This window comes from Eriocheir sinensis, chromosome 39 (assembly GCF_024679095.1).
Source record: "Eriocheir sinensis breed Jianghai 21 chromosome 39, ASM2467909v1, whole genome shotgun sequence".
NCBI classification, from domain to species: domain Eukaryota; kingdom Metazoa; phylum Arthropoda; class Malacostraca; order Decapoda; family Varunidae; genus Eriocheir; species Eriocheir sinensis.
The window spans coordinates 3766960-3788109 of NC_066547.1; the positions used below are offsets into that span (position 1 = coordinate 3766960).

A 21150-nucleotide genomic window follows, 5' to 3' on the forward strand; every position below is an offset into this window, starting at 1 on the left:
TCACTCTTCCTCTTCTCTCTATTCTTTTCCTCTATCTTACTTTCTTCATAGTTCTCCATTCCTTCCATCATTCTTCCTTTCCTTCTCCTTCCTTCCTTCTTTCTCTCCATCTTTACTTCCTTTCCTCCTATCTTTCCATAATTCATTCATCCATTCTTTGCTTCCTTCCTTGTATTCCTCTTTTTCTTATCCTTACTTTCACAACTTTCTCCCTTACACTCTCTCTTCTTCCTTGCATTCCTTTCCCCTCTCCTCCTTCCTCCAACCCTTGTTCTTCTCCCTCCCTTCTTTCCTCTTCCTTCTTTTTTCCTCCCTCCTCATGACGCAACATTCCTGCCTACCTACATCATCCTCTATTACCTTACCTTAACATTCACTTACCTTCCTCAATACCTGCTTGCTTGCCCACCTGTCCCTCCCCTTCCCTTCTCCCTCTCTGCCTCCCCCTTTTTGCTTCTATCCCTCTCTTTGCTTCTTCTTCTTCTTCTCTCTCTCTCTCTCTCTCTCTCTCTCTCTCTCTCTCTCTCTCTCTCTCTCTCTCTCTCTCTCTCTCTCTCTCTCTCTCTCTCTCTCTCTCTCTCTCTCTCTCTCTCTCTCTCTCTCTCATTATCTGTTGTCCCAGTTACTCATCTTTTTCTAATGTTTCTTTTTATCATTTGTCCTTCAACCTCTTATCATCGTTCTTCTTTCTTCTTCCTCTCTCTCTCCCTCCCGCCTTCCCCTCTCCTTCATCCTTCCTCTCTCCTTCCTTCTCTTAGCATACCTCCATGTCGTTGTACCCCTCCTCCATGCCCTCCTTCTCTCCATCCCTCCTTCTCCTCTTTCTCTTCCTAATTCTCCTCCTACCATCAAATATCTCCATTCTTTTCTTTCTTCTCTTTCTCCTACTCCCAGCATCCACTTCACTGTCCTCCTCCTCTTCCTCCTCCATCCATCAAATATCTCCATTCTTTTCTCTCTTTTCTTCCTCTTCCCAGCGTCCACTCTCCACTTCTTCCTCCTCTCCCTCCTTCTCCTCCTACCATTAAATATCTCCATTCTTTTCTCTCTTTTCTTCCTCTTCCCAGCGTCCACTCTCCACCTCTTCCTCCTCTTCCTCCTTCTCCTCCTACCATTAAATATCTCCATTCTTTTCTCTCTTCTCTTTCTCCTACTCCCAGCATCCACTTCACTCGTCCCTCCTCCTCCTCCTCCTCCCAGCATCCACTCCAGCACCTTTTTCATCTCCGCAAGGACGACTGGAGGATGCAACTGTATTTTTGCCTGATTATTCACCTTCTCTCTCTCTCTCTCTCTCTCTCTCTCTCTCTCTCTCTCTCTCTCTCTCTCTCTCTCTCTCCCTGTTCGCATTTTCTTCTTTATCTTTCTCTCCCTTTTCTTCCTTTTCTTTCTTTCTTTATCTTTCCCTTTTTCTTCTCTTTCTCTATCTATCTATTTATCTATCTATCTATCTACCTGTGTACGTTCAATTTTCTTGCTTCGTGCGGGAGTTTGCTGCCGCGGCGAGACTCTGAACCCACCACCACCTCGGCGCCACCTTTGGGCCGCGCGAGGCAGGAGAACGGGAAGGTAATTTGCAGGTGAAGGCGGGAGCGAGCGATTTGCAAGTAACACCAATTGAGCGCCGTACCCGAGGATGCCCCGTGCATAGTGTAGGGTTTAAAAGGGAGGGAGAGGGAGGGTAAGAGAGCGAGTTAGAGAGAGGCTGTTTGAAGGGGAGAGTTTGGGAGAGAGGGAGTGTTTGAGAGAGTTAGAGAGAGAGAGAAATTTGCAGTACAGAAAAGCTAAATACGTTGGTTGTACTCTGTCTTTTCATTGCTTTTTCTCTGTTTCTTGTGTTTTCTATGTAAATTCGGCGTAAGACCTTATATTTTTTCTTCTTCCTCCTCCTCCTCCTCCTCCTCCTCCTCCTCCTCCTCCTCTTCATCCTCCTCTTCCTCCTCCTCCTCCTTACAAGTGTAAATATGTTAGCTACTCCAAGTTCCCCGATTCCTATCTACCTCCCTCCCCCCCTTAAAAACTCACATTGACATTTCTTTTTCTTTTTTTTTGGAAACGTGTCATTCATCGCTGGAACAAGCATCCTGCATATTGTTAGTTAGTGCAAAATATTATCAAATAGTTACAAAATCGTATTGCATGACGAAATGACATGAGAAGTGAAGTAAATATTCTCTTATCCACGTACAAAAAAGTTCTCCTCTTTACTCTGTTATCTCTTTTATCCTTCTTTATTCCTTTGTCTCCTCATTTTTCCTCATTTCTCTATATTTTTTCTTCCATCATTCTCCTTTCCCTTCTTCCTTGCTTCCTTCCTTATCTTTCTTCATTCTACTCATCCAGCCATCCTTCCTTCTTTCTTCTTTAGGTCACATAAGGTTCTTCAGGTCACAGGGAGTCTAGGTCACACGAGTAGGTAGGGAACCCATCAAACCACAAAAGCAGGCAGCCTCGATACAAACCAAACATCTAGCCTTCGCCCCGCTCCTCCATATATGCATGTAGTCCGTCTTTTATCTGTGCGTTGCGGCGGTAACAGAATATTCAAACAAGAGGGCGCTATGGGAGGCAATCAGGCGGCGTAGGGATAACGCGGCCCTTTATATCTGCAGCTCCGGCGGCTTAAAAGGCTGAAAGAAAATATTGGCGAGGGCTTTTGATAGGGCTTAGCTGTGGGGACCGGAAGCTTGCCTTGTTTGTGGGCTTTTCCTTTTTGCACTACAGTGGTGGTGGCGATGGTGGTGGTGGTGATGGTGGTGGAAGTAGTAGTAGTGGTAGTGGTAGTGGTAGTAGTAGTAGTAGTAGTAGTAGTAGTAGTAGTAGTAGTAGTAGTAGTAGTAGTAGTAGTAGCAGTAGTGGAAGTTTATTTTGTTCATTATGGTTTCTCCTATTTTATTTATCATCATTATCATTATCATCGTTATTTTCATTATTATTCCTCATATCATGTTTACTATTATTTATTTATTATTATTAGGTCGGTCATGGGCTAAAATAAAGAGGAAACAAAAAAATCCTGCTTCAGAAAACCCCCAAAACTCATATTAGTTCATTGTCTTTAAGTAATACGTCAAAAAAAGTTATTTATAGCGTGACAGATCATCGTTCCGTAACTATTTGAAGCGAAACATGTTATCAATGACGCGTCTGTTTCTTTGAGGCGGCATAACCATTCACCTGTTAGCTTCACCTCATTAACCTGTAAATTAACACGGCGTATACCTTAGACAGGTGTTAGAGAGGGAGCGTGTGAGTGAGTGAGTGGCCGGCAAACACTGGGTAGCCAAACGAACCCTTCCACACACATACACACTCACACACTCAACACCCTTCGCCTCCTCCCGTGCGTCAGCCCCTCAAGTGGCTCCTTTGTGCGGGTGACAGAGGGAACAGCTTGCAGGGAATGTAAACACGGGTCCGAAGCTACCAACCAGGCAGCCGTTTACTATCCAAGCCGATGCTGAGGCTCACGGCGGCCAATTATACAGCCTTGACATGTAGGTGTAGAAAACAGTACGTAGGGCATGAAGGAAACGTTCTGGTGTGTTGCTTTTCCTTCATGGTTGAGTTGAAGGGATAGGTCGGTATTCTTAGACTTTACCGACTCTCACATAAGTTATTTCTACAGGCCAGGAAAGAGTTAAAATGCTTTCTCATGACTGTTTTTTTTTTTAGAGTTCATGGTACAGGGGAAGGGTCATACTATACCACCATATCATAAAACTACCCCTGAAGATGCCCACAGCTCCCGTGAAAGCCTTGTCAAATACGTGTACTTGGGCGCCGAAGTGTTTCTGATTGTTCTCTTTACCACGACGCAACTTTTAAATTTATAATAAGTTCTTTGGTTTTGGTTATGTTAGGTTCAGGGTATCTTCAAACATATGGCAGGCAGCAACTTACGGCAAAAATCAACGTATACAGCTAACCTTTTTTTCTCTCCTCTCGAAATTGACCTTTCTTTTGTCCACTCTTCTAAACTCCTTTTTATAGGGGCAGCGATTAGCGGTTTTTTTCTCTTTTTGTCTCTTTTTGCCCTTGAGCTGTTTCCTTTAGTGTAATAAGAAATATATATGAATTTACTAGACAAATTTGGTGGTTGTTTGGTATACTATTGTCTGTTCACGGAGCCTGTTCATCTGGCGCCTAGGCAGCGTTTGTTACGGCTCCTGTGATTGGCTGCACCCTCTCCTCACTCACATGCCATTCATGTCCGCCGTGACGCTACACACTTGTATTTTCTTCGTCATAGCTCGTCTCTTATTTACGACAGACCACTTTAGTTGATACCGTTGGACTTTGCAGTAATTGCGCAACTCTGTTATATTTATCTAAACTCGATAAAATAAAACATAAAGGAAATGTGATGAGTTGAAGTCACAAGACAGCTCCGAAATGTTTATAACACGTTGTACTTATCATCGCTTTTCTCATCAATCTTTGAACCAAGGTTGAAATAAATAATTTCATCTCATAGAGCAAAGTCTCCTGAACGCTATGGTGCGAGCAGATTTTTTTTTTTTTTTTTTTTTTTACAGCAAAGGAGACAGCTCATGGGCACAAAAAAGTAAACATTAATAAAAAAAAGCCCGCTACTCGCTGCTCCTAAAAAGAATCCAAAGAGGTGGCCGAAAGATAGGTCAGTTTCGGGAGGAGAGGTGTCCTGATACCCTCCTCTTGAAAGAGTTCAAGTCATAGGCAGGAGGAAATACAGATGAAGGAAGATTGTTCCAGAGTTTACCAGCGTGAGGGATGAAAGAGTGAAGATGCTGGTTAACTCTTGCATAAGGGGTTTGGACAGTATAGGGATGAGCATGAGTAGAAAGTCGAGTGCAGCAGGGGCCGCGGGAGGGGGAGGCATGCAGTTAGCAAGTTCAGAAGAGCAGTCAGCGTGGAAATATCGATAGAAGATAGAAGAGAGGCAACATTGCGGCGGAATTTAAGAGGTAGAAGACTATCAGTATGAGGAGGAGAGCTGATGAGACGAAGAGCCTTTGCCTCCACTCTGTCCAGAAGAGCTGTGTGAGGAGCCCCCACACATGAGATGCATACTCCATACGAGGGCGGACAAGGATATGGACAGCAACTGTGCAGGGGAGAAGAACTGGCGGAGACGGTACAGAACGCCCAGCCTCGAGGAAGCTGATTTAGTAAGAGATGAGATATGAAGTTTCCAGTTGAGATTTTGAGTTAAGGATAGACCGAGGATGTGTAATGTGGAGGAAGGTGATAGCTGGGTGGTGTCAAAGAATAGGGATAGTTGTTTGGAAGATTGTGTCGAGTGGATAGGTGGAGAAACTGTGTTTTGAGGCGTTGAAGGACACCAGGTTCCTCCTGCCCCAATCGGAAATAATAGTAAGGTCTGAGGCTAAGCAATCTGCAGCCTCCAGCCTTGAGTCGTTAAGTTCCTGTAGGGTGGGTCTTCTATTAAAAGAAGTCGAGTAATGCAGAGTGGAATCATTGGCGTAGGAATGGATAGGACAGTTCGTTTTGGAAAGAAGATCATCAGTGAACAACGGAAAGAGAGTGGGAGATAGGACAGAACCCTGTGGGACACCACTGTTAATAGATTTAGGGGAAGAACAGTGACCGTCTACCACGGCAGAAATAGAACGGTCAGAAAGGAAACTGGAGATAAAGGTACAGAGAGAAGGATAGAAACCGTAGGAGGGTAGTTTAGAAAGCAAAGATTTGTGCCAGACCCTATCAAAAGCTTTTGATATGTCCAGCGCAATAGCAAAAGTTTCACCGAAACGGCTAAGAGAGGATGACCAAGAGTCAGTTAAGAAGGCAAGGAGATCACCAGTAGAACGCCCCTTGCGGAACCCATACTGGCGATCAGATAGAAGGTCAGAAGTGGAAAGGTGCTTTTGAATCTTCCGGTTAAGGATTGATTCAAAAGCTTTAGATAGACAAGAAAGTAAAGCAATAGGACGGTAGTTTGAGGGATTGGAGCGGTCACCCTTCTTAGGTACAGGCTGTATGAAGGCATACTTCCAGCAAGAAGGAAAGGTAGATGTTGACAGGCAGAGGCGATTATAGATAAAACGTGACATGAGCATAACACAGAACGGTTTCTAAGGATGTGTACAGCGACGACGCATGACTGCCCCAAGGGAGGGGTGCAGCCAATCACAGGAGCCGTAACAAACGCTGCCTAGGCGCCAGATGAACAGGCTCCGTGAACAGACTATAACTTCAAACATAACGAGAGATGGAGAAAGTTGGGAAATGGCTTTGTTTATTCTGCAGTGGACAAGTAACGACTGAGGAAGATGAAGATGAGTAAAAAAATCATAGAAAAACATAATCACCAGCACCACATCCATCACCCACACGCCTATACAATTAGTGTCGGATGCTTCTTCCCATGACGAGAGGAAGCGTGAGTCAGGCCATCAGTCGGGGCTCAGGTGGTGGGGGAAGGAGGTGAGGCTGGTGGTTCCGGTGCAGGGGCGTGAGTCAGGAAGGGCGGAAGGGGCGAAGGGGGGCGGCGCTGGGTGGCCCGGCGCCGCTCTGCTCTCTGCCTCGTCCCTCGCCACCTCCTCCGCGTGTTGGTGGAGGTAATGGTTTGTTTAGGGGCCGTGTGAGTTGCGTTGGGCTTCTGGGCTACTTTCTTCGCTGTTTGGGGGTTTATTTTCCCTCTCTCTCTCTCTCTCTCTCTCTCTCTCTCTCTCTCTCTCTCTCTCTCTAGCCCCCCTTCTCTCTCTCTCGATCTATCTGTCTATCTATCCGTCTATCTGTCAATCTTTTTTTTTTTACATCAAAGGACACGGCTCAAGGGCAACAAAAAGAGTAAAAAAAAGCCCGCTACTCGCCGCTCCCATAAAAGATAAAAGTAAAGAGTAGCCAAAAGAGAGGTCAATTTCGGGCATCCGTCTATTTCTGTCTGCTATTTGTCAATCTCCTTCTCTCGTTGTTGTTTTCTTTACTTCCTTTATTCTCGCATTTATTGTTTTCACGTTCAGTTCTGTATATATTTTTCCATCTATTTTTCCTTATGATCTTTCTTATCTATCAGTCTATCCCTCGTTCTTGTTTCCTTCCCCTCTCCTCTAATCTTGCATTCCCTGTTTTCACTTTCCATTCTGCATTTTCTCTTTTTTATCTGGACCGGTTCGATGCTGTGGTGTAGATCTTGATTCTTTAAAGTCCGGGGTCAGCTCTTCTTACTGGTTCTGTTCTCCACTGACAGACGGCGTAAGTGCTGGACTGGAATACATAGGAATACATAGGAAGAACAGACACCAGAAGACCTATAGCGATTTATGGCGAGGGTGTCTGTCTACTACTGCTTCTACTAGTAATCTACGTGTGGTCTGACAGGATAGAATAGATGAAGGCTCCTCCCCGCCCACCTCTCCCTCCACTAACTATGCGTAGGGTAGAAAATGGTTCATAATTTCCCGTAAATATAAGAAAACTGTATGGTAAAAGACATCTTGGTAACAGAAGACTTGAGGAGGTCATTCCCCCCAGCACGCCGTCGTAACTCATGTCGCATATTGATTAACAGATTGATTGACTGACTGGTATGCTAACTGGATCACTTTGAAGAGATGACACTCCCTTTGCTGACGTAAGAGACTGGCGGCGAGGGCGATAAAGAAGGGGGAGGGAAGGGAGAGGGAAGGGAGTTAAGGAGTTAGACGGGAGGGTGAGTAAGTAACTTTGGGGGCATACACTATAGCTGCGCGTGGCCTCAGTGCACATCTCCGTCGCATTAAGAGGATGAGTGCTAAGGAGATGAAGGCTTGGTATTTTTAAGTAGGGTCTGATAGGCTTGTAATTTGGGACTAAAAATGGAGGTAAGGGTAAGGAGAAAGTGTTGGTATTACTGTTTAAAGTGGATCGAAGTGGAAAAGAAGGAAAAGAAGAGTGAGAGGTGAGAGTCTAAATTAGTTTGGGAAGGTGTTGTAGGGGGAGGTGAATGAGGTGTTTGGGACTCAGTAATGTTGATGAATGGAGGAAGGGAGTGATGATGAGGTGAAAGATATGGGTGAGAGAGAGGGAGAGAAGGAGAGGGAGAGAGAGGGTCTTCTTTGTGAACGAACGAAGGGGGAATGAGTACGTGAGGAAAGGAGGGAAGGGAAGGAAGAGGGAAGAATGTCTTATTTAGGGAGAAGGGAAAGGTCAGGAAGGGAAGGAGGAAAGGAGGGTAAGGGAACCCAAGTCGCTTCACATCAAGTAGAATCGAAAAATAATTTACTCCTTGACAGAGACCTTCGTTGTGTGTGTGTGTGTGTGTGTGTGTGTGTGTGTGTGTGTGTGTGTGTGTGTGTGTGTGTGTGTGTGTGTGTGTGTTTACTTGTTTTAGACCAACCGTGTGTGTTTGTTGTGTATGTGTGTGTATGTGTGTGTGTGTGTGTGTGTGTGTGTGTGTGTTTGTTTTCTCGGGTGTTTATGAATGCCAGATACCTTAATGGCCCCAACGGACAGGCCTCATAAGGGTCATGTTACGTTTTTTTTTTTGTGGGTGGAGCATTTCCTGACTTCTTTAATGGTAAGCCTTTATTGCTTTGTTTGTTTTATTTATTAATGTTTTTTCTGCATCTTCTACTTATTTCTACTTATATATGTATTTCGCTATTCACATATTATTTTATCTTACTTGTTTGCTCATGTTTGTTTGTTTTTTTGTTTATTTTCCTCATTCATATTTTTTTATTTATCTTTTTCTTAATTGGTTCTATCATTTTGTTTGTTTTTCTTATTCATATTTATTTCTCTGTTATTTACTTACCTTTTTACCCCTTTGTTGTACGTATGTTTGTTTCCATTTGTTGTTTTCCTTTTTTTTTGTCATATTAGTCTTTATTTGTCTTTCTTATCTGTCTGTCTTTCCTTTTATGTGTCTTTTTATGCGTATATATGTATTTGTGCGAATATTTGCAGGTATGTGTACATAAGCATATGCTATATTTACTCATTCGTGTTCGTATATGTGTAGGTGTCTGTGTAATGTATGTATGTCTGTATGTAAGTATGTATGTATGTATGTATGTATGTGCGTATGGGGACGGATAAGTGCGGGTATGTATGTCTACGTATGGGTGTACTATTTCTACGCATGTGTGAATTTATGTGTGTGTATATGTGTGTATTAAGTATTGAATATGTATAAGCATGTACGCGAATGTATGTATGTGTGTATATAATGTAAAGTGTATAAGTATGTATGTATGTGTATGTAAGTATATTTAAGTATGTCACCTGAGCCTTAGCCAGACTTTCCTCGGTGCTGGTGACCCAAGACTCGACCCCTAAGAGGGAGGCTCAAGGGACGGCTGTTTGGGCCTCCTCCGCGCCTCGTAAAGGTGGGGGGAGGAGGAGGAGCAGGAGGAGGAGGAGGAGGAAGAGGAGGGAAGGGGATGGAGGTGGCAGGCAGGAGATATGAGAGGCATTAAAGGAGGAGAGAGAGAAAAAAGTGAGAGGAGGAAAGGAGGAGAAGGAAGAAGAGGAGGAAAAAGAGTATAAGGAGGAGGAGGGGGCGGAACAGGAGGAGGAAGACAAGCAGAAAGAGTAAAAGAAAGAGGAGGAAAAATAAGAGAGAGAGGAAGGAAGGGAGAAGAATGAAATAGCAAACAGGTGTAAAAGAAAAACAAAAGTGAAGATACGAAAACATAAGAAAGAGAAAATGAGATAATGGAGAAGCAGAAGATAATGACAGGAGGAAGAGGAAGGAGGAGGGAAACCACGGAAGAAGAAAAATGTTGGAACTCGGAAGGGAGGATAAAGGGGAGGAATAAATGAGGAGAAAGGAGATAAAGGAGATGGAGGTGAGGCATAAAAAGGAGGAGGAGGAGGAGGAGGAGGAGGAGGAAACAGGGAGAGAGAGAGAGAGAGAGAGAGAGAGAGAGAGAGAGAGAGAGAGAGAGAGAGAGACATATACAGACAGACAGACAGACACACCAATACCACACAGTCAGGCCCACAAGATTAAGATATGTAAATAAGAAAATAAAAACACTCCCTGACATACTTAACAACAACGTGGAAAACTCAGCTCGGTGTTAAAGGAGACTGAGGAAAAGGTTGGATTCGTTTGGTTAATACAGATGAAAAATGGTGCTAAGGATGGAGGATTAGATTGTGTGTGACGACTTTAGTGTCTTATAGAGTCTGGAGGGTCTCAGTTTTTATTTAAGGGGTTAGATTATATATGTACTTACGGTCTAAAGAGAATTAGATTATATATGTTCCAATGCTTTCAAAAGGGTTAGACTGTATATATTCTGATGTTTTCAAAAGGGTTAAATCGTATATATTCTGATGTTTTTAAAAGGGTTAAATCGTATATATTCTGATGTTTTCAAAAGGGTTAAATCGTATATATTCTGATGTTTTCAAAAGGGTTAAATCGTATATATTCTGATGTTTTTAAAAGGGTTAAATCGTATATATTCTGATGTTTTCAAAAGGGTTAAATCGTATATATTCTGATGGTTTCAAAAGGGTTAAATCGTATATATTCTGATGGTTTCAAAAGGGTTAAATCGTATATATTCTGATGGTTTCAAAAAGGTTAAATTATACATATATTCTAATGTTTTCAAAAGGGTTAGGATGTATATATTCTAATGCTTTCAAAAGAGAATGCATATGTCGACTCGAGATGTTCTTATTACACTTGTATTGACTCAAATAATCTCTTAATGCCCTCCTCTTTAACACCATGCAAGAATTCTTCACAAACTCACTCCCATAACACATTTCACTTCAGTATATTTCATCAGTTCACTGCCATAACACATTTCTTCACCTCCTTTTCCTTACACATCTTACAGGGCGTTCCTTCCCTTAACTCCTTCACCAGCACACCACGACGCCTGCTGCTAATATATTCCTGCCCTAAATCCTGTACCTACACACGTTCCACACCTCCCCGCGCCCTACTTCGCCTCCTTCGTGTTCCTCCATAAGTTCCCTTCTTTTCCATACTCTCTGACGCCTCCCTGAAACACCTACATACGTCTACGCTGATCCTGTCTCTCGTGTCTTGTCGTGGGTGGGTGTTTGTGCAGTCACTCGTAGTCTCCTCTTTTAAACATACACTCGTCTTTGCTTTCGACAGCCTTATACGTGTTACTACATTAATGCAGCCCCTTTTTCTTCTTTCCTTTCTCTTTTTTTCCTCCTTTCTCCGTTTATTCCTTCCTACATCTTTTTTTTTCCCTTCCAGACATACAGATGCTTTCCGGCAGCCTCATACGTGTTTGTGCATTAATGCTGTCCGCCTTCTTCTTCTTTTATCCTTTTCTTTCCTTCTTCCGTCTTTTCTTCCTTTCTCCACTACATTCCCTCCCCCCTTTCTTTATGTGCTGCCTATAGCCCCAGTAGGCTCTTTTGAGAGGTCCCTTGTACGACCCCACCCCGTTAGTGGCGCCAGCGAATTTTACTTACAAACACACTCGTCTACACTCGTCGGCAGCTTTATATTCTACCATCCTTCTTTATTTTCCTCCTCCTTTCCTTCCCTTCCTTCCTTCCTTCCTTCCAACACAACTATTCACCCTCACACACACACAGCTATACAAGGATGGCGGGTCAGAGCAGGGGGGGGGGGCAATTGTCTTGTTTCGGGGAGCATTGGCTTGGCAGGGGCGACTTGGCAGGGGCAGCTTGGAAGGGGCGGCGCCTTGACGAATAGGACGCCAAGGAAAGGAGGGAAAGAAGGCAGGGAGGGCCGGGTGGTGCCAGTCAACTGTCAAGGACGCTAGGGAAGGGCAGGGCGTGTGGCAGGGGAGGGGGGGGGGCAAGGTCGCGTGTGAGGGTGTGGGTGTGGGCAGGGGGCGTGGGGTGGGCGTGAGGCAGGTGGCAACAGCTGTCTCGGCGCGCACCGTCACATCTCTCGTTTTTTTATCTCCCTTTCTTTCTCTCTTTTTTACATTCTCCCTGAAGTTACACGTTTCTGTTACTCCCTCGTGCCTCCTCCTCTCCCTTCACCTCCCCTCCACCCTGCAGCCTTGACCCTATCTCCCTACCTCCCTTCACCTCCCCCTCTACTCCCCTCCCCACAGACTCCCTACCCTCTATATTATCTCCACTCTAGTTACATATGACCCCGTGCATGATATCTCCCCTCCCCTCCCCTCCTCTCCTCCTCCTCTCCCCTCTTCCCTCCCCTCTCTCCCCAAACTGCCCTACCCTACCAGTATCATGCTTGCCCCAGACACGACTACGCTCCTCGTGTCTCCGTCCCTGGTCCATATTATTTGCCCTGCGTCCTCTCGTGCTAGATAATGTTTCTTTTTTTCTCTCTCCTTTCCTTTGTGTCTTCGTCCTTGTCCCTGCTCCATATCCTTTGTCTGAGTAGTACTTCTTTTCTATGCGTGCTTGTGTTTCTCTGTTTTTTGTGTGTGTTAAAGTTCCTTCGTCTGCTCCAGTTTTGCTTTGCGCGTATGATGTTGTTGTATGTCTTTCAATTCCTTCATCTGTTCCACTTTTGCTATGCGTATATATTCCATGTCTGTATTGCCTTTTCTTTGTCCTTGCTATACCTACCAGCGTCACACATGTCCTACCCTGCCCTGCCATATCCCCTAAATTTACATATACTCCCATAATCTACTATCCTCCCTTAATTTACGTATATTTTTTGCACAGTTTATTTATAAGTCTACGTTTGATTTCGTTTTGCACTTGGACGATCTCAGGTAAATTTTAAAGCACACAAAACGAATAATTACCTGTTGTGGAGTAAATGTTTTTGTTTATACTCTTTGCACAGTTATGTTAAAAGTCTATGTATGATTTCGCGTTGCATTTAAACTATCTCTGTAAAATTACACACACAAAAAAGCACAAACCTTACGTAAATCAGGTGTTTTTGATTACACTCTTTGCACAGTGACGTAAAAGTATATATTTAATTTCTTTTTGCATTTTCACTGTCTCCTTCTCCACTTCTCCATCTTTTTTATCTTCCTCATTCCCTCCTACTTCTTTTATATTGTTTTCTCGACCGCCATTCTTCTTCGTCTGTACTGTAAACACACACCCGAAATTGACGTACCTTTCGGCCAATCCTCTTGACTCTTTTTGTAGGAGCAGTGAGTAGCAGGCTTTTTTTTTCATTATTGTTTCTTTTTTTTCCTTTGAACTGTTTCCTTTACTGTAAAAAAAAAAGAAATACTTACCCGACGTGGAGCAGATGTGAGCGTCCTCGCCGGGCAGGGCTGACCGCTTGTACACCAGGTGGGGGCGCGGGGCCTCGGGGTGGGCGGGGGCATGGTCCTGCACCGGCTCGATCAGGTACTCGTCGGCGTCCGTCCGCAGGTAGCCAGTCTGGGGGGGAGAGATGAAGGTCCTTAAGTGGTGACGCTCATGCCCTGACCCACCACCTTTGTAACCTTTCTTTTTAATTAGGTTAGGTTAGGTTAGGTTAGGTTAGGTTAAACAGCTCAAGGGCAAAAAGAAATGGGAAGAAAAAGCCCGCAAAAAACTGTACGTATGAGGGTGAGAAATCGTGTAGGAAAAAGGAAGGAGCGAAGGAAAGTAGGAAGGAGAAAAGAAAGGAGGAAGAAGAAGAGGAGGAGGAAGAGTAAGAGTAAGAGGAGGAAAAGAGAGAGGAAGGAAGGAAGAAGAATAAGATAGCAAACAGCTGTAAAAAGAAAACGAAAGTGAAGATACGAAGATATAATAAGAAGTAAATGAGATAATGGTGAAGCAGAAGATAATGGAAGGAGGAAGAGGAAGGAGGAGGGAAAACACGGAAGAAGAAAAGTTGTTGGAATAAGTGAGTTCTCAGGAGAGCTCAGGTAACGAGTGACTTCTTGGATGTGAGGAGAGTTGTTCGGTGGATTAATGCATAAGACGGGATGGATACTCCTTAGGGACTTTTTTTCTACCTGTAACGCGAAGGATATGTAAAAAAATAAGAAAAAAAAAAAAGTATGCATCGGCCGGGAATCGAACCCGGGCCTCCCGCGTGGCAGGCGAGAATTCTACCACTGAACCACCGATGCGATGAATAAAGTGCCAATAACCCAAATAATTATTTTAAAATCCAAACTGTGTGGGGAGAGAAGGTTGGAAGGCAAAGGGCGTAGGTCGAGAGAGAGAGAGAGAGAGAGAGAGAGAGAGAGAGAGAGAGAACGGGGGGGGTAGGGAGGAGGAGGAAAGTATGCAAGGGGGGCACCAATGACCAAACACACTCCCTACATGGCCGCCCCCTCCCCCTCCTCCCTTTTTTTCCGTCACATTCTCTAGTACATTTTTTTCTTCCTTTCTTCTTATGCAGTTGTTGGCGAAGCTTAACATTCAAAGGAGGCGTCGATATCGAGTCACTGAGGAGAATATCAAAGGGACACTATCCTTTTTTTCTTGTAGCGATGGCTCCGATGACGTTCCCTCCTACTCTGTGCCCCGCTCCCCTCCTTTCCCTATCCCCGCTTCGCCCTGTTGCCCCGTCCTACCCCGTCTCCCCCCCATGCCCATTCCTGTCCTGCCATTCCTGCCCTCCGCCCCTTTCCGCCTCACGAATAAGGAAAGTGATAAGAGGAAAGAAAGGTGATTGGACTGACGTGTTTGCACATTCGGGGTTGTCGCTGTGATGGTGATGGTGGTGGTGGTGATGGTTGCAGGTGATGATGGTGATGGTATGTAGAGTAGGGTGTTGACGAGGGGGAAGGTTGTAGTAGTAGTAGTAGTAGTCGGAGGAGGAGGAGGAGTAGGAGTAGAAGGAGTAGGAATAGTAAAGGTGATGATGGTAGTGAGTCATGATTATAGTGGTGGTGGTGGTGGTGGTGGTAGGTGCATGGTGGTCACGTGACAGGTTTAGGTAATGCGGGTAGAGCAAGGGACGGTTAGGGGTTGCATATAAGACCGTTTAGGTAGGTTAGGTTATGGTTGTGGTGGTGGGTAACTCTTAACTCCCCTTACTTATGGATGGACACATACTTATTTTTCCATTTTTCATATTTCTTCATCATCCCGTTTTTATGAGAGTGCTTAAATCAGTCTAGTAAAGCGTCTGTCCACGTTAAAATAAAACATCTTGCCATTTAGCGCCATAAAAACGTAGGGGATCAAAACACTGAGAGAAAATGGATAAAACGACAGGAATTATTTACATACACTCTTTCAGAACTAAAAAAAAACTTAGGCGGCATTCATTCTTTCCTCCCATCCTTCACCACCCCACCAGTGCCAGCCATACTTTCTTTCTCTCACAGGAACGTAAATACACATACGTTTCAACACATACATCTTCTTACTGAGGGTGAAGGGAGGGAGGGAGGGAGGGGCTTACTGAAGGAGGGAGGGAAGATGGGAGGGAAGGGCTGTTGAGGTCGGCCTTGGCGTCTGTCTGAACGTGAGTGGGGAGGAGACGAGACGAACAGACGGTGAGGACAGCGTGACGAGCCCCTGAGGGTGTCCTGGGGGGGGAGGGACAGGGGGGCAGAGAGAGAGAGAGAGAGAGAGAGAGAGAGAGAGAGAGAGAAGTGGGGGGCGTCATAGGGCAGAGGAAGGGTCATGAAAACGATTAGAAGGTTAAGGAGAAGAAAGAGGAGAAAGAAATGGATGATGAGGAGAAATAGTAAAAGGAGGAGGAGGAGGAGGAGGACATAAATTATAGTAAAGGGAAGGGACATTAACGTTAGTGAAGGGGGGAAGGGAAGGGGGAAGAGAAGGGAAGGAAGGGGAGGGGAAAAGGAAGGGGAGGAAGGGGATCCTTGAAGGACAAAAGAGGTGAGTTTATGAGTTCATCACCACCACCACCATCTCCACCACAACCACCACCACCATCACCACCACAACCACCATCACCATCATTACCACAACCACCACCACCACCACCACATACCGCTACTGCTACCATCATCACCACTACTACTAACACACACACACCACCACCATCAGCACCACCACCCTCATCAAATCACCATCTCCACCATCAGCATGCAATCACCGCCTCTCCGCTATCACTGTCAGAAGCACCAACATATCACCACCACCATCACCACCTCCGAAAATTTATCACCACTACCGTCACCACCTCCTCCTCCATCTTCTCTCTTCTCTCTCCTTCTCCTCATCTTCGTCGTCTCTCTTTCTTTCCTCTCCCTCATCTTCTTCCTTTATCTCCTTGTCCTAGTTGCTGTTTTATTCTTCTTCCTCCTATTCTTCCTATGTATTCCTATGTATTCCTCCTCCTCCTCCTCCAAAACAACTACTTCAATAACACAATCACAAAAAAGGGAAAAAATTCGCAATAACAAGCAAAAAACAAGCAAAAACTCTCTCTCTCTCTCTCTCTCTCTCTCTCTCTCTCTCTCTCTCTCTCTCTCTCTCTCTCTCTCAGTTACCTTGACCATCACCTCGGGACAGGGAAAAACCACCCACCACTAATACAAGTCTGACCTTGACGACCACAGAAAACCGATCTTAAGGGGATGCAACTCCTTTTGACCCCCCCAAGCGCCACGTTGCCATCATTTATCTCCCCTTCTATATGTCTTAATTCTTTTCTTCCACTCTTATATTCTACTTCAACATCTGCCTATTTTCTCCTTCCCCTTTTCTCTTCTCTTCTACTTCTCCTCCGTTTTCTTCCATGCACTCTTCTCCTCCCACCTTCCTTCTCCTCATCTTCCCCCTTCAACCCCTTAACCCCTCCTGAGTCCCTTCTCTTCCCCCCCAAGCCTGATTCTGCGTCCCACCTAACCGCCGGCGCCCAGTTTGCATAGCGAGGCAAGATTGGCGTAGAGAGAGAAAGCGCTTGAGGCTGCATGAAGCGACGCGACCATTGACCTGATCCGAGAGAGAGAGAGAGAGAGAGAGAGAGAGAGAGAGAGAGAGAGAATGTACATATTATAGCAGTGAAGCAGGATGATTTATGGAGACAGCTAAGTACTCCCTCATAATGATTAGTTCTGGCTACGAAGAGACGAGATCACACTCCCTCCTCCTTTCTCCTCCTTGCCCGTCTCCTCCTCCTCCTCATCTCCTTCTCCTCCTCCTCCTTCTCCTCTGATTGGCATCTTCTCGCCCTATCTACCTCCTCCTCCCACCTCCTCCTCCTTCTCCTCCTCCTCCTCCTCCTCCTCCTCGCACCATATGCAGAAGAGTCACCCCCAAATCGTCTCTCCCTCACTCTGTTGTTACCTGTGTCGGGTAAAAAAGTTTCCACTCAGCCGCCCAGGTGAGTCGCGCGGCAGATCAGCAGGTGACTTTATGCAAACCCTCTACCTGCCTCACCTCTGTCGCACCTATTCCCTACCCTAAAATCTTCCCTGTCTCACCTCTTTGGCAGCTATTCCCTACCCTAAAACCTTCCCTGTCTCACCTCTTTGGCAGCTATTCCCTACCCTAAAACCTTACCTGCATCACCTCTGTCTCAGCTATTCCCTATCTTAAAACCTTACCTAATTCACCTCTTTGGCAGCTATTCCCTACCCTAAAACTTTACCTAATTCACCTTTGTTGCAGCTATTCCCTACCCTAAAACCTCACATGCTTCACCTCTGTGGCATCTCTTCCCTACCCTACCCTTCGTCGCAGCTATTTCCTTCCCTAGAAGTTACATGGTTGAGTTTGAGGCCACGTATGGTTGAATTATTGTCGTGTGATGGTGTTTCCGTGCGTGTAATGCCTTGTGGGTGTTGGCTTGTGAGGGTCAGTGTTGGAAAATGTCTAGAGAGAGAGTAGGAGGGTAGTAGGAGCGGACATTGATAGATAAGTATGTATATATGTGAATTGTCAGGTAGGTTGGTAAAAGTGGCAGGTAGAGAGGTCATATGAGTAGGTAAGTAGGATGGTCATCTAGATAGGTAGGTAGAAAGGTCATAGGAAGGAAGGCGAGCGAGAGAAGAGCATCAAGTCACCTCTCCTCCAGCAGTCGACCTCTCTTTTAGCCCCTCTTCTAAACTCTTCTTTATTGGGGCGGTGATTAGCGGGCTTTTTATCTCTCATTATTATTTTTTTGCCCTTGAGCTGCTTCCTTTACCGTAAACAAAAATATATCACTCCCCTACACCGCCATGCCTGTTTATGTGTCGCGTGTGTCCAGATTGTCCTTCGTCACGAGTCTTTTTACCCTGATGACCCGCCGAGCGAATCAACAATCACTCAGCACCAGAAACGCGAGTCAGCAGCGGAGGTGTCGGCGGCGCGCTCCTCCAGACACCACACAGCCGACGCGACGCCCGGGGCCTCGCTGAACCGGCGCCGACCCTTTGGTGTGGCCACAACTGGACGCGGTGGCCCCAGAGGAACGTTGTTAACCCTAGATTTGCTTTGCTTGTTTTTACGAGCGTGTGAGGCGGGGTGAAGACACGGCAGTGACGGGAAGACGTGGCTCCGTATTCTCAGAAGCTTTTGGCTCTCACAACAAACATTTTCAAAGGTCACAAGGGAGATCAGTCGGGTTCTCATGAGTTTCTTTCACATTCACGGTGCAGAAACCTTGTCAAACTACCACGAGGCTTACAAAACTACGCTTGGAAGTACCTACAACCTCAGCAAAAGCTTTACTAGGAGTGGGTGTGTAAGCCCCGTAGTGGTTGAGAATCTGGGACCTGCAACCTCGCCACTAACCGCGTTCTAATGAGTTTCTTTCACATTCACAGTGCAGAAATCTTGTCAAACTATCACGAGGCTCACAAAACTACACTTGGAAGTACCCACAACCTCTGCAAAAGCTTTACTAGGAGTGAGTGTGTAAGCCCCGTAATGGTTGAGAATCTGGGACCTGCAACCTCACCACTAACAAACGAGTACTGCCTCTCACTCGTCCCCACACCTCAGGCTTCCCCTCACCCTGTTCCCACCCCCCTCATCACCCTCCTCCCCGCCTCCCCCCTCACGCCGCTGCCTCACCTGCCCGCACAATTAGTTTCCTGACTTACGCAACGCTCCGCTAATTGCCGCGACTCTGGCCATTCTATTCTCCCCGCCACTTTGATTCACCGACGCGCCTCGACGCTGCGCCCCGCTCCCCGACGCATGACTGGCCACTGTTTTTCACTCGCCTCTTGTTCTTTCTTTCTCCGAAGCTGTTTTTTTTCTTTTTTGCCTTTGTTGAAATTCTTGCTGACTAAATACCGCGCCGTTTAGTGCCCCGAGGCGTCAGCACCACACGGAGGCGATGATGACACACACACACACACACACACACACACACACACACACACACACACCTATAAAAAAAAGAGTATCAGCTGACATCACAAAAGAGAGAAAAAACACAAAACAAACATAACATTAGCACACACACACACACACACACACACACACACACACACACACAGACGGGGACGGTCAGCCAAAAGATTCCGGCCTCAATGCGCTGCAATCCAATTAAAACTTGGTCCGCCTACAGCTGAGACGCCGCACAATGGTCGCTTTTACGGCCGGCCACAGGAGGCGTTGACCGAGGCGCCGAGATCACAGCTTAAAAACGAGAGTGACTTGGAGCGCCAGTCCTCGCATCATCTCGGCAGCCTCAGCGCACCCCTCCCTCCGCCTCCTCTTCTCACCCTCCCTCCTCCTCCTCCTCGGCGCGTGTGTGTCAGTGTGTCGGTCACGGGCGCGACTTTGATCTCGTTTAGTCACCTTTTTCCTTCCCTCGTATGATCAGAGACACACACACACACACTACTACTACTACTACTACCGCTACTACTACAGCCCTCTCCCCTACCACCACTACTGCACACCAAAATAAACGTGACCACTCATCTGGGTCAGCGGAACACCTACACCTCTCCCCTACCAGCCCCTTCCCAGCCCCTTCCCAGTCCCCTTCCCCTTCCCTTTCCTACTCCCCACGCCAATAAACGCCTTCACGCACACGCACTCCGATTCACACACATGCTTGCCGCCGCTACACGCATCTAGGACAATAAAATATAAATAAAACCAATCGCGCGGACAAGCCACTCTGAACACCTGCTTGCTTTACTTGCCCTGTCACGTATAAACTACTCACGTGGATACTGGTGTGAGCGGTGCTTTTGTCTGCTTCGTATGTGGTTATATTGTCGCATTTCCATTTTATCGTGATCTGTTTCTGGTCAACGTGTAATTGGGTATGTTATTTTCGGAGCAGGAGCGAGTATCATAGTTTCGCGTGATGATGTTGTCGGTTTTACATTATATCGCCATCTTCTTCTGTACTGCGTGTAATTGAGGGTGTTATTTATAGAGAAGAAGCATGCATCAGTTTCCATAAAGAGTGATCATAGTTTTGCGTGATGATCTCGTCGGATTCACATTTTATCTTTTTCTCATATTGTACTATTTGTTGCTGTTGGTGTTGTTTATATCGTAGAGGCATGCAGTGAATGATTTATAGTTGTCATTTATGCAGTAGGATCGGGCATGGTTTTCCTTAAAGACTGGTATTAGTAGATAAGTAGATAAATTGTCAGGTGAATTGGTAAGAAAAAGCAGGCACGCATGTCTTATAAATAGGTAAGCAGGACATTTAGACAGGTAGGATGGTCCTATAGATAGGTAGGCAGCTTATATTGATTGGTAGCATGTCATAGGTAAATAAGAGGGTAACATAGGTAGGTTGGCAGCTCATATAGGTAGGTAGGCAGCTCATACAAATAGGTAGGCATGTTATAGGTAGATAGGAGGGAAATATAGGCAGGTTGGCAGCTCATATAGATAGGTAGGCAGCTTATATTGATAGGTAAGGATGTCATAGGTAAATAAGAGGGTAACATAGGTAGGTTGGCAGCTCATATGGGTAGGTAGGTAGCTCATACAAATAGGTAGATACTTCTCTATGTTATAGGTAGATAGGAGGGAAATATAGGCAGGTTGACAGCTCAAATAGGTAGGTAGGATATCCCCCAATCTGTCTACTTCTCCTGTCCTTCTCTTCCTCCTTTACCCTTATCTTTTGGCCACATCTAAACTTTTTATAGGGACAGTGATACGCGGGCTTTTTTTTCATTATCATATTTTTTTACCCTTGAGCTTCTCCCTTTACTATTAAAAGAAAACGTATCTATCAATGGGGAGAGGGACAACTGAGGATGGGGGGACACTAGGCAATGAGAGACCATGCAGGGACATTCTAACACCACATAGGAAGTTACTGGAGCATACTTTAAGAACAGATCATTGGTGGGAATTAGGGTATGAGCACATTTGAGTGGGCACTAGGTTCTCATAGGGAGGACACGTGCAAGC

The 21150-nt window shown here is 45.6% G+C and overlaps 1 protein-coding gene, 1 long non-coding RNA gene and 1 other non-coding gene across 3 annotated transcripts in view; 1 reads left to right on the plus strand and 2 right to left on the minus strand.

The window, feature by feature from the left end:
* Positions 1 to 21150, minus strand: part of LOC127008882 (A disintegrin and metalloproteinase with thrombospondin motifs 7-like) — a 131209-nt gene that overhangs the window by 47710 nt on the left and 62349 nt on the right. Inside the window, exon 5 of the mRNA XM_050881325.1 lies at positions 13140 to 13287. Coding sequence (XP_050737282.1) covers positions 13140 to 13287 — 148 coding nt within the window. The remainder of the gene's footprint in view (positions 1 to 13139; positions 13288 to 21150) is intronic.
* Positions 1 to 21150, plus strand: part of LOC127008884 (uncharacterized) — a 115659-nt gene that overhangs the window by 33083 nt on the left and 61426 nt on the right. The window lies entirely within an intron of this gene.
* Trnag-gcc (transfer RNA glycine (anticodon GCC)) lies at positions 13897 to 13967 on the minus strand. The gene has a single exon. It is a non-coding gene; the product is annotated as a tRNA-Gly (tRNA).